Source organism: Microplitis mediator, chromosome 5 (genome assembly GCF_029852145.1).
Source record: "Microplitis mediator isolate UGA2020A chromosome 5, iyMicMedi2.1, whole genome shotgun sequence".
NCBI lineage: Eukaryota > Metazoa > Arthropoda > Insecta > Hymenoptera > Braconidae > Microplitis > Microplitis mediator.
Genome location: NC_079973.1, coordinates 4,241,110 through 4,258,819, shown reverse-complemented (window position 1 = coordinate 4,258,819; position 17,710 = coordinate 4,241,110). Strand labels below are relative to the sequence as shown.

The 17,710-nt window shown below is 33.0% G+C and overlaps 1 protein-coding gene across 12 annotated transcripts; it reads right to left on the bottom strand.

The window, feature by feature from the left end:
* Nucleotides 1-940: 940 nt before the first annotated feature.
* Nucleotides 941-16,361, bottom strand: LOC130668942 (uncharacterized). Of its 12 annotated transcripts, none has more exons than XM_057471498.1 (14): nt 16,231-16,361; nt 15,818-16,142; nt 15,400-15,444; nt 11,165-15,321; nt 10,216-10,319; nt 9,777-9,927; nt 9,558-9,696; nt 8,017-9,480; nt 7,801-7,833; nt 5,604-5,849; nt 4,449-4,848; nt 4,287-4,366; nt 2,451-2,537; nt 941-2,184 (listed from the first exon to the last, which is right to left on the bottom strand). In XM_057471498.1, exons 3-14 carry the CDS (start codon nt 15,403-15,405, stop codon nt 2,104-2,106), a joined length of 6,948 nt encoding a protein of 2,315 aa, XP_057327481.1. In that variant the 5' UTR covers nt 15,406-15,444; nt 15,818-16,142; nt 16,231-16,361; the 3' UTR covers nt 941-2,103. The 12 variants fall into 12 exon arrangements, 10 of the variants coding, with proteins under 10 accessions (XP_057327481.1, XP_057327487.1, XP_057327488.1 ...); XR_008990087.1 differs by adding an exon at nt 3,753-3,800 and having other exon boundaries at nt 2,139-2,184; nt 15,818-16,296; XR_008990088.1 differs by adding an exon at nt 3,753-3,797 and having other exon boundaries at nt 2,139-2,184; nt 15,818-16,296.
* Between the last annotated feature and the right edge of the window lie 1,349 nt (nt 16,362-17,710).

The following is a 17,710-nucleotide window of genomic DNA, read 5'->3' as shown; positions in this document are numbered from 1 at the left end:
CTTTAAGAAACATAAACTCTTGAAAAAAGTGAAAATTTTTTGATTTAAGCGTAAAAATATGTTGACGTGAAAAAAAAAATTTTGATTCAAGATAAAAATTTGAAGATAATTGTTTACTTAGTGCAAGTAAATTTTTATTTTCCGAATCGATCAAAAATAATTTCTTGAATCAAGAATATTTTCACATATATTATTTCAAAAATATTTACTGACAATTGAATAGGATTAGTATTTTCGCACATTCAGCTAATTGCTGTGATACGGTCTAAAATTTAAATATCTAAAATGTAAAACTTACAAATTCAAATGCAAGTGATTTCATGGAATTGAAACACAAATTTTCAATTTTCAACCTTTAATGAATAGTTGTCAAACTGCAAAAGTTAAAAAAGTAAATTTATAATTTTACGAAACTTATTATGTCTGTAGATTATATACATATCAATTATATATATAAGCTCTTTTCTTCTTGTAAAATATATAAAAAAGCTTGATAATGTCCTTGATTTTTAGATCAAAAGTCGATCAATTTTTTATTTATTAATTATTGATATTATTGATAAGTAATTAATTTTTAACGTTAGGGCTCATTAATTACCTCTAATTCAATGAGAGTATAAAATTAAATTAAATTCAAAATCTATTATATGATAGACTTTTCAAAATTTGGGTGACCGGCGCGATCCGCTGACCGGGGCGACCCCGCGCTCCCCTATTAATTTCAAAATTTTTTAAATGCGCATTTTTTTTAAATTTTATTTTATTAATTAATTGTTTACTCTATTTATAATTTTAAATTTGAACTGGTGTCTGCTAAATTCACTCAATAAATTTGCAATTCAAATACCAGTACTTAATATAATAGATTTCAAATAACCAGTCTACCAATCAGTCAATCGGATTACCCGAGATCAATTTTTATTTAAAAATTATTTAAAAACTACTGAACCCAACATTAACTTTTTATTTATACTTTATTATAATATACAGGTAAATAATCGCAATTATAATAATATACAATAGACATAAGTTTATATATATATATATTCATTCCCTTTAAATATACGTCAAATTCATATGTTACAATAATATTTATTTATTTTTATTTTAAGAAATATATAACATAAATTTTCATTACAATATTTCCTTTTAAATCTTCAATAGCATAATTAACATGGCCATTAATTGCACAATTAGTTTTACTATTGCGGCATTTACTGTTTTATTATAAGTAACGACAGATAAGTGTTCAAAACAATGAGATTATTATTGAAAAAATAAATATTTAGAACAGAACAAAATTCAATTATAAGATAATTTAAACACAAATTTATATACAAATAATTTACTTTCAAATTGTAGGTCAGTTGTTAAAAATGCAAGACAAAAAAAAGAAAACAATCCCAGTATTTACATAAACTATCCGTTAGAAGTAATGGAATGCAATTAATTACTTATTATTAATGAAAAAAACAAATTTTAAATCTACTTGACGTCTCCCGCTAATTAATTCAAATTCAAAAACCTTAAAACATTTTTTTTTGTTTCAATGAAAGCGTCTGATAACAAACAAAAAATGCAAACTTTTTTACTCAACAAATTCGATGACAATGACAATTACTAAAATTTATATTATTAAATATTACAATGAGTTGCGCAAAGACGATTAATTATTTAAAAAACTAATCAATATTTTCTACGAGACACAATTGCAATTCTGCGCAAGATTATAAAATCAGACTTTGAATTATTTATCAATTCTCAGTTACTCTGAATATTTACTATAATATATAAATTCTTTGCGATATTACAAAAAAAAAAAAAAATACTTATCAAGTATTCGCAGTACAAAAAATTATAAATATTTTTCATATATATTTGATATAAATAATTTTTTGCATGCTTTATATTAAACATCAAACGCCATGAAGAAATTACTTTAAAAAATAATTAACGTCCCTAAATTACATATTTATTCCCTTCATCGTAATTATATTTTATTTAAATTACTTAGTAATTAATATCATTAATAATTTTACTATTATCATTAATGATAAATCAATAATAAAAACCGCGTATTACAATTTATTTCCTATTAGTGTTTTATCGCCTCGGGTATCTATTCTTCGAAACATTCACTGCTGAATTATCTGTTACGTCTGCTGGGTTATACATCATTGGTCCCTGTAATTAAAAAAATTAATTAATTTTACTTTAATTATGCCAGTGTACATGTACACAAAAAAAATATTTTTTTTGATTAAACTAGAAAAATAAAAATAAAAATTAATAAAAAGCATAAAATAATATTTAAAAGAAGAAGCTTTTAGCGAGCTGGAGTTTAAATTAATAATATATATATGATAATATATGTTAGTGATTATGATACTGGGGTTGGAGATTAATTGTTGTTTCACTCGGTTGAAAGATCTAAAATAAATGAATTTTACCTTGATCCGTTGGTGAAGGTGCGGATCCCTCATGGTGTAGCTCTGTACCTCGCGAGATAGTGAACTAGTCGAGCTCCACCGAGAGAGCTAAATCCCATATACAAAAATATAATAAAGCGATCTCAGACTATTTTAGAAGACCGTGTTCGAAAGCTTGTGTTAGATGATTACTGTGCGTTTGTTTAACAATTAATTTTATAATTTTATTTATCTAGTGATTAATTTAAAATTCTTTTCATGATACCAGCATAGAAACGAAGTTTCAGTGTCTCTACAGTCGAAATAAGGGAACTCAGTCCAATGTAGAGGAATATTAGCGGGCGCGTAAATTCTGCCAGTCAGCGGGCAGAAACAAACGTTTCGACCCGAGGGAAAAAACGATAATGTCTGCCCGCTAACTGAAGGCTTTCGCAAATTAAATTTTGATACTTGTCATTGTTTAATACACAGAAAAAAAGGATTTCTTGGCGTAAGAAATATTTTGCATTATAAATTGAAGACTAAAATTTTCTTAGGTAGAAAAAATTTATTGGCACAAGAATTTTTTTATTGCCTCAAAAAATTTTTTCTTGCTCCAGAAAATTTTTGTTTTCAATTTGTAATGCAAAAAATTTATTGAGACAAGTAAAAATTTTATTGGGGCGAGTAAAAATTTTTCGCGCCAAGAAATCCTTTTTTTTGTGTACTAATTTCAGACCATTAATTTTATTTACGTAAATGACAGTTCTGACTGCGATTAAGTTTTATAAAAATTACTGTCAATAATAAAAAGTATTTATAGTTTTTGCTTAATTATAAATTCCAAATGACAATTCACCTTTACGCTAATAGTTGGTCTTAAATAAACTTGTTTCTGATTGGCTGCTGACACTGAAACTTCAAGTTCCAATGCAGGTAATCATGAAAAATCTAGTGTGTAACTCAGAACGAAACACGATTTTAGACTGCTGATGCCAGCCAACTTCCCCCTGGTCTGAAATCGTTTTGTTTCATCCCTCGTCACACAATATTCTATTAAATTTCTTTATCAATAAGTTTGTTTTAAAAAATTATAAAAAATTGTTTATAGTTAATCGTGTTTTTAAAAGCATGATATAATTTATAAATATAAGCAGACTAGAAGATGCGAAAGGAGATTCAGGAGTCGAGAGCAAACTAATAAAATTCCAGTGACAATTTCTAATAGCGCTAATTTCTAATTGCATAAAAAAAATAAAATATCAACTGTGCATATTCTATTGCAAAAAAAAATAATAAAAAAATATTATTCAAATCCACAATAATTTATGTAAAAGATCTTACTATTGATAACAATTGTTATTTGGCTACGTCATTCTGGTTCCCCGACTGCTTGCAAATGAAAACACAAATAAATTTAATTTATTAAGTTCCACTTTACTTTTATTTAAAAACAAAACAAATCATCCAAACGAACTTTTGTGAAACTGATTCAACAAGAGTGTGGTCTACTTAAAATAATAAAAGCTGATTTAAAACATAACTAATTTGCAAACAATAAGTAATTAAGTAAGTGAGATTATTAAGATTCAGTAAAAGGACCGAGGAGTGATGCTATTAATAAAATTTAATTTGTAAATTATTCATTTTAAAAGTAATTGTATCATACATTAGACTTAAACAATCATACACACATAACAATACTCTAATAAAAATAAAAAATTTAAAAGTAAAAAAATAAAAAATTAATAGCATACTGCAGCCAGAGTACAGAGCTTAGAATCTACTTAGAGTGCGTGTTATGTAAAATGTATTTAAATTACTTATGATTGTTTTCGTCTTGTGTAATGTATGATAAAATTATTTTTCAACACTTACACCCTGATTCGCCGGTTCATTTTGAGGGGCTGCCGCTGGAACTGGTGTTAAAAAATCTACTGGTGCATTTGGATCATTAACTAAATAAAAGAAAATTATATTCATTAATTGATTAATTAATTAATTAAAAATTATTGTGCTACAAAGAACTTGAGAAAATACCTGGTGCTGGGACAAAAAGTTGCGGTGACGAAGCAGCCATAGGCATCATAGGCGAACTAGCGGGTGTCGGAAGATTAGAAGGCGGCCCGTTAGTTTTAACTCCTCCGGGATTCATAACATCGATATAATTAGCGCGCATACTTCTTGATTTTTGTAACTTAAACATATTATTACTTCCAGCGATCATTTTAGATGAATTAGGGGTCGATGAATCGAGACTGTGTTGGTTTTGATGAGCAGGAATTGGTTGTTCAGGAATAGACGGAGGTTTTTGAATCTGTTCAGGAATTTTGGGTAAGTTCATTTCTGTTATTTTTGGCGGTGGCGCTAAACGCGAGGATCCACTGTCTCCATTCTCATCTTTGTTAGTCCACTTTTTGGCAACTGGATCCCATACAATCTGTGAGATAAAACGTAAATATAAATACAATTATTCAATTATATTTGAGGGCATTCTCAGACAGTTCCCGCCAATTTTTAAAAATATTCAATGATCTTGAACTGTCATAACAGTCAAAAAATTTTGTTAATTAATTTTGAAAAAATTAGAGCATTAATTGAAAAAAAGACAACGCAGATAATTTTGCTCAGATATAAATTTGAATAAAAATTATGATCCTGAAGATAGCAGACAATTAACAATTTTCAAATTTTTCAAAAATTTTTTTCAACTCGGTGCTGAGAAAAAAAATTTTCCTTCACTTCTAGGCCTTCAAACATTCATCGGACGCCTTAATTTTGATCAGGATCACCGTCTATGAAATTCTATAGAAAATCTAGACTCAGCTCCCTGAGTTTGAAAACAGCGGGAAGCTTTGAATTTAAATTAAATACAGTCATTACAATTGAAAATCATTGAACATTCAAAAAAGTGGGGGTCACTGCCTAAGAATGGCCTTGACACTCAATGCAACGATTATTATGATTGATGTATTAGTCTTTATGTTACTTAAAAAAAGTGATATTAATAATGCTAATAAATATCACACTATACTGGCCTGTGATCGTCTTCATCTTAAGAAGTTGATCAAAATATTTTACCACAAGTACCCACGGCGAGCCTTAAGTAACATAAAAAAAATCTATCCATCCTGACATCATTTTCATCAGCAAAAAAAATTTATCCTAACAATTATTTTAAAAATATAAACTTACCGTCGGGTTGTTGTCATCCGGCAAGATCATTTGGTTCTTGGGTTTAGGAGTGAGTTTACTGAACAGTCCACCGAACCATGACCCACCAGAATTCGCGGTCTTCTTCTCCGGCTGCTTGTCATGCTGCTTTTTATTTTCGCTTGACAATTTTCCATGTTCATTTGGAGATTCCAGGGTATCAAGATCTTCTAGCGGATCGTATTGTTTAGTAGATGGGGCCATTGATATCTGGGGCTGGGACTGCGGCTGTAATAAAAAATACGAATCATCATCGCAAATTGGTCTCAGCAAAGTTTGTCTATGCATACTGTCAAGGCTTCATTTTTTAAATATTTTCATTTAATCATCTAATTATTTATCTCATCAATTATTTAAATTAATTGTTACTTAAAATTTAACGCCGTAACAGCAAACAATGACAAACTTTGCACACAACCGATATTTCTTTTAACGATAATTAAATAAAATAATTTAAAATTTTATAATTTAAAGACATAATTAAACACAACAAATTCATTTATTTAAACACTTCTTATACACGTTAATTTATCACCCATGTTAAATAAAATAAGTTATACAAATAAATCAATTATAAATAGATAATTAATTGAACTACGGTAATTAATATTCACACATGTATATTTATATTTGTATATATATATATATTAATAAATAAAAGCTATTTATGTAAATACCCATTTCGATCAATAAGATCTAGTAAGAATAAAATAAAATAAAAACATGTTATATATTAGGGTCGAGTTACCGTCTCTGGCCACTTTAGACCCAGTTTTGGACACTTGGAAATTTTGTAAAACACGCAATGACGTAATGAATTTTTGTAAATGTGTCCAGAGACACTTTTATTACACTAGTAGAATGAAAAACTTTTTTTACTTTTTTATTTTGGCCTACGAAATTTGAAAGTTTGAATTATAAAATTGACATGAAGATTTAACTAAAATTTATTTTCAAAATTTCATTTGACTCCCAATTGATATAAACTGTAATTTTTTTAAAATCTATATCTCAGGAAAATTTTCCTTTTTTCAATTAATTGATAAAATTTAACGCTTATGACACTCGTTCATTTAAAATTTTTAAAAAGTGGGGGCACCCGAGTATTAAATGTCAAAAAATAAAGCAGTGGCCACAAATGGTACTTCTACCCTATTTACTTAAAAACAAAATATTTCACATCTATATTTCTTTTGTATATAATATACTTGTTCATATATTTAGTGTTGATTTATTACAGCACTGGGGCATCTATATCAAAGGTTTTGGATATACGTTTACCAGGAAGCACACGTGTTTTATCTACTTGATTAATATGTCTATTGTCGATATAATTAGCAGCTGGAACGTCTATATTAAATGTACCGCCAAAAATAATAGGCCTGTATCCAGAATTTCTAGAGTTTAACTGCTTCGACTCATCATACGACCAAGCATCAACGGTGTCGCAAATAACGTCTTTCCTTCTAATATGCGGTGCTACTCTAACAACTTTTTTTTCATCAAAATTACAATACTGTTTCAAAGTTTGCCCGCTGTTACCAAAACGTACAGAGCCTTTGTCAACTTCAAACGAAGATGAGTTAGATGTCGTATTTGTCAGAGATTCGAGTTTCATTTTACTGAATTGAATATCCAAATCCGTTGGATTGTAATTATTTATAACATCCGCTCCATCTTCTTCCTCTTCCTCTTCCTCATCATCTTCACCTTCTTCGTCATCTTCCTTCGGTTCTTCATCAGTCTCTTCACTAGACATCGTTTTAATCGGCTTGCATTTGAGAAAAACCGGTGGCTGCCCTAACGGCGGTTTCAAATACTTGGGGTCAATTTTTTTCGGTTTACAAACAGCAGGTGGTTTTTTAGTATCCATTATCTTAGGAAATGGTGTCGTCACTTTCGGATACTTGATTAATCTTCGTGGTTTTTCAGTATTAAAAATAGTTGTGTCATTAGGTCGAGTGTCATCTTCAGTACTCGATCGAAAATCGCTATTTGTTAATTGATTTTTAGCCCGAATTTTGCGGCGGCGTATTGTATTCGTATAAGATTGCGAGGAACCATCCATCAATAATAATTTATTATCATCATTGTTGTTGTTATTATTATTATTATTATTATTTTCGCAACTATTAATATTATTATTACAGTTTGATGATGCAGAGATGAAAGTACTTACTTCAGGTGTTGGTGGCTTTTCCTCTTTATCCGACTGATGAAAGCATGAATGTAATAAAAATTTATAAATATTCATCATATATTTATTTATCATCATCCGACAGTCATGATAGATCACACAGTTAACATGCATTAATCTACGCCTAGTTATTCAAAGTTTACACTACTTCCAAACTTTTCTTAACGTAAAATAAAAAAAAAAAAATTATTTACTCACCTCGTAGTTCCATCCAGGAGCTGGAGCAGAATCGACATCAGTTTGCTCGGAATTATACTGCATGTGACTCGACTGCTGCCAGTCAGCAGTATTGTAATCTCTGGTGTATTCTTGATTGTAAGTCTGCTGATTCCAATACTCCTGCTGGGATTGTTGCTGCTGCGGTTGTTGCTGTTGCTGATGGTACTGGTTGGTGTCAACATTCTGACCGTACTGTATATTTTGATCGGCACTGTAAGACTCTTGTATATTATTAGGGAGAGACATAGGCTGCCATGTGTCTTGATTAGCGTCAACGGTAGGAACTTCCATCATAGAGACGGGGGCATTTGAATACTCCTGCTGATTACCAGAATAATTCCACTGCTGAGGAACGTCACGTTCGTGATCATGCGTGACACTCGGTGCGTCTGAACGTCCGTTGTTGAGCTCCTGTACTATTTCTCCTGTCTGACAACGACCGACGATGTCACTTAAATTATTGAGCCAAGTTAAAGTCCCGACATCTTCGATGCAATCTTTGAACACCGGGTCATGGAACTTTATTCTCTCACTCAGTGTATAGACGCTATTGATAAACGATACTTTATATTTTGATGGTTCCTGGGCAATATTGACGGCGATTTGTTCAAGATAAAGTAACGCTTTTTCAATCAACCCGTAATCAACCATTTTTTGAGCGATTTCAAATTTGAATGTCTGCAACCCGACTATTGTAAAACCTGGCTCACTTAAATTTCTTGCATACTCGTAAATTTCGGTAAGTATCACTGCCTCAAGTGTAGCAAATTCAGCATAAGGTTTGTGGTGATTTGATCCAATCAGCACGAGCTTAACACCGGGTGTACCGTGAATTCCAAAATCGATTTGAGCGAGAATATAACAGAAGTGAGCGGCATGAATGTCACCACGTGCTGTCAATGTGTCACCGAGAGTTGATATTGCGCGGCGATTTATTTCTGGATTTGCTGAAGTGTTTGATATAATCATGGCTAAGTGCGGGCGCCAGTCGTCCCACTTACTGTCAGCCACACAAGTTACGCTCGCTGGTACGCGACCCGAATGAAGTTGATACAAAGTCTGAAGAGGATCTTGGGCCGGCAGACTGTTGGCAAAACGTGTCATGACGGACGCGTGTGTACGTTTGTCTAGTTTACTTGCGAGGAAAAGTGCGTGACCCCAGAGACCTTCAGTCATCGCGTACTCAAGAGCTTCTTGAACTAAACCACTGAGCAAAGTGTTTCTAAATTCGTTTGTTATTTGCTCGACTGTTTTCACAGGTTTTACTTCTTCTACTTCTTGTACCGCGTCTTCGTGGACTGACCCTTCTCTCCCGGCACCACCAGATCGCTGTGAAATTGTTGACTCGCGACGTATCGGTTTGTCATTTGATTTCTGAGCCTCGTAAGGATACACTTCTTTGTTACGTAGCAATAATGTAGCGATGTCTACACCAACGACGTTCTGATAAATAAATAAAAATATTTAAAATCTATAGTTCATGAATAATAATAATAATATTTAAATAAAATACAACTTACGCCGTTCTGTTGAATAAGCATAATCATAAGCTGATACAATAAAATATAAGACGGATGATCAACAAGTTCATCATTTACTGCCGCTTTTTTTATTTTGGCTTCGCAGTACTCGATAATTGTCTTTTTATGTGTAACGCCCCTGTAATTTAACGCACAATTATTAATTATATTTATTTTGTTGTAAGTTACCACAAGGATATTAAAATTTTTGATGTTTACTTTACTAATGGCCCTGGATAAGAACGAATTTCGCGGGCAACTGGATCGTGCATCAACAAACTGTCTAATTGAAGAATGTCAACTCGAGCGCGCTCTCCATCGGCAGGATAACTCGCGTAGACTTGAACTAATGAACCAATCGAGAAAGATCCTACAAAAAAAACATATTTATATATAAATTTATAATTCAAATTTCGAACTGTTTGTAACTTTTCAAATTATCCGAAAGTTTTTGAATTATTTGTAATTTTTTAAATTACTCGATTTAAATTTTTAAATCGAGAAATTCTGATCAGCTTTTATAAATTCAAATTTAATGGAGAACTTCAAGTCTCGTTTATAAGAAAATTTTTGAATTATTCGTAAATTTTCGAATGATTTGAAAATTCGATTTGATTCGATACGAATAATTCGTAAGTTCAAACTATTGACTACTTACCTTGGACATGTGATGTTGAAAATTTAGTCGGAGTGAGTCGCGAAGCGATTCTTGAATCTTCTAATAAAGATATATCTCCAATTGTATGTTTTCCACTATTTGCTCTGTTAATAAACAAATATTTTATTAATAAATAATAAAAAGTATGAAAAAAAATTAATGAAGTATAAAAATAAATAATAATAAAAAAAATGTTTTTAGCAATTTTTTGAGCGCGAAATTTTAGCAACAGTTCTAGCGTTTTACATCTGGCCTACAATAAATATTTTTACCAGGGATTTGTCCCGCTTAAAACCGTCTCACCTAATCAATTTACGACAACAATTAGCGCGTTTCCGGTGTACAGGACTGCTAGTCCAAATGGGGTATCCAAAATAGGGCACATATAATGACTTGTTTGGTGTATGGAAGTAAACACTCGACATTCTGAATCTATGACGTTTATCAAAGTATTTTATCATGGAGGGATTAATTTTAGTAAAATTAGTTGACAAATGTTTTTAAAAAATTAATGAGCTATTAGTTGGCCGTGGCCCAGTTGTTGATCTTGTCAATAATTTCCATTCAATTTTCAGACAGGGTGGCCACAAATAAATGATTTAAAAATTCCCTGATATTTCCCGGGTTTCCAGTAAAGTTTTTCACATTTTTCTCTGAATCAGAAATTTTATCAATCATCAAAAATCAATTGAGAATCATCGAAAAAAATTTATTGAAACCCGGTCCGTTTTTTAGACGAGCAAAAATTTTGAAAATTTTTTTTCGATGGTTTTCTTGGGATTACTCTGGAAAAATTTGAACTGCCGATTAAATTCCTGATACTTTTAGAAATTTCCTGACATTTCTCAGTTGCATTTAACTCCCTGATAATTCCCGATAGTCCCAGTTTGTGGCCGCCCTGTAAAGGTCAAAAACTGGGCCACGTGGTCGTTAAAAATAAATAAATTACCTGTCATCACAAGAACTTCTTCCAGAATGAACACTAGCTCGGTCTTCTGGATAATTTTGAACCCCACGAGCATTATTAATACCATGCTGCTGATTTCCGTAATATTTATTGTACCACTCCATGTAAGCTGTAGGATTAGTCCTGCGTAGATTTTCTAAATACGCGTAGTAATTGGTGTTATAATTACTTCCATAATCATAAGCACTGTAGCCATTGTATGCGTAGTAGGGATCCCTTCCACGTCCGTAGTAGTCGCGGTCTCGGTCGTTGTAAGAAGATCTGCTGGAAGGTCTTGAGCTGCGCGCATACGGATCTTCGTAATAATCACGCCTAGGATCCCTTGGATCTCTAGCATCTCTGGGATCTCTGGGATCTCTAGGGTCTCGTGGATCATAATCATCGTAACGTCTACGTCTCTCATCCCTGCGATCGTAATCTCGGCCCCTTGGATCACGCGGATATCTAGACGGTTCATAATCCCTGGCATCGCGACGTCTTGGATCAACGTCACTGCGATGTCCTCTTCTGTCATCATCCTTAAGCTTTCTGCGGTCATCTAGATCATCGCGACTCAAATGTCGGCGATCTCCTTCTCTAAATGACGCGTCACGTCTATCTAAATCCTCACGTGAATTGTAAGCGCGTTCGTAATCATGGCCACGCCTTCTTTCGTAATAATAATCATCATCATACTCACGATCGCGGTCGTAATAACTTCTGTCCCCTTTATGATCATAATCAAAACGACGTCTGTCAGTAGGACTTTGATCACGACGTCTCTCACGATTTTCATCCCGACTATTTCCAGACTCCTCGTCATCGCCGTCTTGATAAGAATCCCGACGTTTAGGAGACGCAGTTACAGCAAGAGGATTTTCTATTGAAGCGCCGACAGCTTCTTCGCGTTTGTTTCTGGTTTCATTTGGCTGCGGCAAATCCTGCATGGCGGTAGCTGATGGCGGAACTTGTTGGGATCCAGTTACAACTCTCGCGTTACTGTCATCTGCAATAATAACTTGTTCACTGCGAGAAACACCTCCAGTTATTTGACGCATCACTTCAGCAGAGGGAGTCGGCTCGACGGAATCAATTCCACTACCAGGTACTTGACGTATTTCAACCGGTTCCAAGTTTATTTGACTTTGAGATTTGATTCTCTCCTCACCCGAAGGGTCATTTCGTGATTGCGAAGGCGGAAGTGATCTCTCCCTTCCTGATGGGTCATTTCTGCGTTCAGGTGTGTCGGTATCACGTGACGGTAGTCTACTTTCCCGTCTCTCTTGACCCGGAGGAACATCACGACGTTCTGTGCGATCAGCTGCTGAAGTTATGGCTATAGATCGACCCTGTGGATTGAGAGTCTGCTCTGCAGGATTTCTTCTAGAATCAATAATGCGAGGACTGGACTGCACGTATTGCTCTTGACCAGTTGGATCATTACGTCGTGGATCTCCATAACTCGACTGTCCTGGTACTTCTCGTAAAAATGGAATATCACTTGGAACTTCATCATTCTCTTCATCGTGATTAGACGACGCAATACCTTGCTCGTGATGTAAATCCGTCAACTCACCAGTTTCGAGGAATGTATTTCTGTCATTGGACGCAAATTCGTAATTTTCAGATGTTGGGTCATGCTGAGGTTGAATTTGCTGGTTCATAGCTTGAATTTGTTGGTTAACCGGATGAACTTCTTGATTTACAGGATTTATCTGTTGACTAACAGTTTGCTCCACTGAAGTTCTGACAATTGGATTATAAGCACTCGGAGTTTTGCCTTTTTCAGCGCCCAATTTTTCAACGACATTCAGTAGCTCTTGAGCCTTGGACTCGTACTCTAATATCTTAGCATCAGCATTAGCAAATTCACCAGCAGATTTACTTGGTTCATAATTATCTGCTGGTTCTGCTGATGGCCAGGGTTTTTGCTGTTGCATCGGAGGACTTTTCTCAGTGTTTTGATACTGAGCATTTTGCGGCGGACTTGTTACCACTGTCTTCTGGTTGTACCACTGATCATACCCAGTTTGAGTGACTGGTATACCTCTGATTTCACCAGGAATCATTTGCTTGGGAACTTCAGTAGACATTTGTAGATTCTCAGGGGCATTTACAGGATAAGGCTTCATAGGCATCGTATTATCTAGAGACGGATTATGTGGAATAGTTTTTTGAACAGTTGGGTGCATTGTGAGACCTGGTGATCCAGCAGCATCAGGTGCATTCATTACAGGCGTTGCTTGATGGCTGGTAAATATTCCAGGATGTTCTTGATGATAATAAGGCGATGGAATAGTTGTTTGAGGTGGACCAGCGTACTCATGTGATTGAATGATTGGCTGTGGAGGTCCAGAGTGTTCATGAGATTGAATGATTGGCTGTGGAGCTCCAGCGTGTTCATGAGATTGAATGGTCGGCTGTATTGATTCAGTATGATCGTAGGGTCCACGTGGTCTAGTTTCAGACGATGCTAATGGAGGCGGTGCAAAGTGTTCTTGTGGTGAAGCCAGTGGTTGAGCAAGATGCTGACTAGACAAGACTGGTGGTTCTGAAGGTTTATTAATAACCGATTGAGCTGATTGTAAAGACTGGTTAGGCCACTGGTCCACTGATTGAGGCATCGAGTGAACCGGAAATAGTGGTGGGTGATTCTCATACTGCTGAGAATTAGCAGAATCTTTATCATCAATATTCAATTGCTTGACACTTGATGTAATGTCGTTCATAGTACTATCATTTTTAATTGAACTATCAACACTAAAGCTGGATTCTAGATTTTCGTGACCGCGATCACTAGCCTGGGATTCAATTCCTGTGTTCTGTGGCAGAAATAAACTGCTGCTGGTATCAGGAATCTGAGCTGCTTGAGTTGTTTGTGGAGTGAATAAAGAAATGTTTTGTTCCTCGTGCCGTGAATTATCTGCCTTAGTAATTGTATTAATTGGTTCTGGTAAACTAGCTACTGATGTCGGATAACTCATTGAACGTTCCGCCTGCCAATCATGCAAAGGTTTATTTTCTGCTACAGAATTATCCAAACTGACATCTGTTAATTTATTAGCATCCGCCTCAGGCTGGTTTGTCCCAATATTTTGTTGGAGATTAACCGGCTGCCAGGATTGATTGGCATTGAAATTATCTGGCTGACGAGGGTGGTTTTGTATAAATTGATTTTGCGGTTCTGCTAATCTGTTATCATGATTATCATCATGCCATTGATTAGGTGGCGCTGTATCTTGGCTATGTAATTTAGTTTGATTGGTTTCATGATGGTTATCATGCTGCCACTGCCCCGGCATTTCTTTAACTGAATTTTTTGGCAACGGTTGAAGCGGTGGTTTATTAAATTGATCATGCGCCACCCATGGTCCACTATTATCATCAGCATGATACTCTTCCTTCTTATTAGAATTTTGCTCCTGCCAAAACGGTTCCGCAGCTTGATTCTGCCAATTATGACCCCCAGTATTAGTCTGATCTACTCCATTCCAACTGTAAGCATTTGAATTAAACTGCGGAGTCTGGGCTGGTTGATCAAACGGTGATGCTCTTGGTGGAGGATAAGGATTAAAATGATCGTGCTGCTGATTAGCTTGCCACTGAGCTTGGACATTTTGATTATCAATAACTCCAGAGTTTGTTGAATTTGTTCTCGGGGGCATTTGCTGCATCGGATTAACTGAAAAATTTTTATACTGAGAATATGAATCCGGCTGACTAGGAGTTGATTCTCTGCTCGGACCAGTTGGTGCCACATTTCCACTGGTTGGCTGCGGCAGTTGATGTTGACCAGCCAGTTGTCTATTTCCATTTATATTTGAATAATAATTATCTTGTGTTAAATTTTGATGAGGTCTCATATTCCCATAATTTGACACGTGCGCCGGTGGCTGCTGCTGAGGATGTAGTTGACCCGATTGCTCCGCGGATTGATCAATATTCCAGTTCCACGAATCGTTACCATTGTCAGCAGATTCTGTACCCCACTCCCAAGAATCTTCAGCACTATTTGTCTGATTAACTCCTCCTAGAACTTGCTGGGTCTGATTACTGGGCATCGTAGGCCATGAATTTTGATTTCGTGCTCCATAACTCGGTACTGCTGCAGTCGCTGTGTGATCTACGCGCTGTCTGCCCAGTCTCGCACGATATGGATTCTAAATACAAGTGATAAATTAAATTTTAATTGTTAATTGTTAATTATATCAATAACAATAAACACTGATATCACTTACGTTCATTCTGACAGCCGGACTGACAATAAATTTTTAATTTTTAACCTGTAAAATTTAAAAATAATTAATTTTAATGTAAAAATAAAAATATTGTTGAACTCACTTTCATAAAATAAATTCATTGTATTGCATAAAAAAAAAAATTATAATAATGAATAAATAAAAACAAGAAAGTTGAGTTTACTTGAATTATATAACAAAAATAATGAGAAAGCAGAATAAGAAAAAGTCGAATACATTTTTTTACAATAAACTATACAGTAAAAATGATTATTAAAAATTTATAAAAAACAAATAAATGCTAGCAGCTGGTCGCGATTTAGTCTGGCATTTAAAATAAAAAAAAATTGACCTTTCATATGCCTGCATTCACTCACTACATTTGTATGCATTTGTATATGTGCACTTATTCACTTACTAATAATTGTCTCCGGTGGGTACGTTCGCATAACTTTGAATGGTTAAAAAAAATATTTTTAAATAATTTATTTGTTTACCGATGATAACACACTGCCTTGATAGTATTAATCAATTTGATTGATTGTAAGAACAATAATAGGCGATTTAATGACGTATGGATTAGACAATCTGGGTGGAATTAAATACCAGAATGAAGTTTATAAGAAAGTAGACATATTTCCATTTACTTGGGGTGAGGGAACTGAAGGGTATCAGCGATGTCAAGAGCTGGTCAGGAGATATGTGGGTTAAGATGCACGTCACACTATTTTCCTCTACTCTCACTAAAATTCATATGGTTATTTTTTTTTTTGTAATAAATTATTGTACGGATCACGATCGCGATCACGATCCTGAGAGAGACAGACTTACATGTAATTATTTTCTACACATATCTACATAGACTTAACTATCATGTCCACGCGGACATTTGACGTGTCCTTCTTTCTCCTTTTTCTTCGAGGTGGCGTCTCTCTGATCGTGATTTTAAACTTTGCCGGTAATTTATCATTTAATCTCGACAGTCAAATTTAAAAAATTTTGAACTACTGACATCTGTCATGATCCTGAAGTTAGCAGACATTTAAAAATTTTTGAATTTTCGTATTTCAATAAATTAATTGTAAAAAAATAAAATAAAAATATGCACATGTAAAAAATTTAAAAAACTACAGGTGGAATTTTTTCAAATATTTTTTTTTTATTTTCTATCGTCTAAAAAAAAAATAAAAAAATTATTAGACGTCTGCTAACTTCAGTATCATCATCTGTCATTTGAAAATGCAATCGATAATTTATCAATAAATAATTTTGTTATTGCAATTAATATTTTAATTAAAAAAAAAAATAATTTATGTCAAAAATATTTTTGAATTTAGTCGGCTGTTTATTTAACTAAAAGTTTTTTTTTTGGTTTTATTGATAATTTAAAATGTGAGTGAGAATGTAGCAGACATGACAATTTATAAATTTAAATAAATAAATCAATTAATTAAAATAATTAAATTTTAATAAATGCGCATACAGATTTTGCATTTATCTAAAAATGCATTTTTTAATTTTTACTCTATTTACATTTTTTTCAATTATTCGAAAATTAAAAAAAAAAATTGACAGTTGTCTGCATGTAAATGTAGCAGATGTGAGAAAAATTTTAATTTATAAATAAATGAACTAAACAATGAAAAAAATAAAATTTAAAAAAATGCACATATTGATTTTTAAATTCTGAAAATGTGAATTTTTTCATTTTTATTCAATATACATTTTGTTCTTTACTTCAAAATTATAATTGTCAGATGTCTACAACATTCTCTCATTTTTAAATATTTTATGATACTGACGTTAGCCATCTAATAATTTTTCAATTTTTTTTAAAACGATAAATTAAAAAAAAAAAAATTTTCAAAATTGCACTTGTAGTTTTTTAAATTTTTGACATGTGCATATTTTTAGTTTTTTTTTTTAATTTATCGTTTTAAAAAAAATCGACGTCGGTTAACTTCAGTATCACAAAATATTTTTTAAAAAATTATATTTTATATTTATAAAAAAAAATTTCAAAATTTCAAAATAATTTAACGTATGAATGTCACTGACAGGTAGGAATTTTTGAATAAACAATAAAACGTCAGCAGAATAAAAATTAAAAAATTCATATTTAAATCAATGAAAAATCAGCGCGCGCTTTTTTTAAGTTTCATTATTTTAATTTCCTTAAAATTTATTTCTCTCATGTCTGCTACATTCACTCAAATAATTTATCAAATTTTTATATTTACTCGATGACTACACAATTATTTAATGAAAAATAAAAATAATTAACTTAAGTGGGGAATGTAAACATATATAT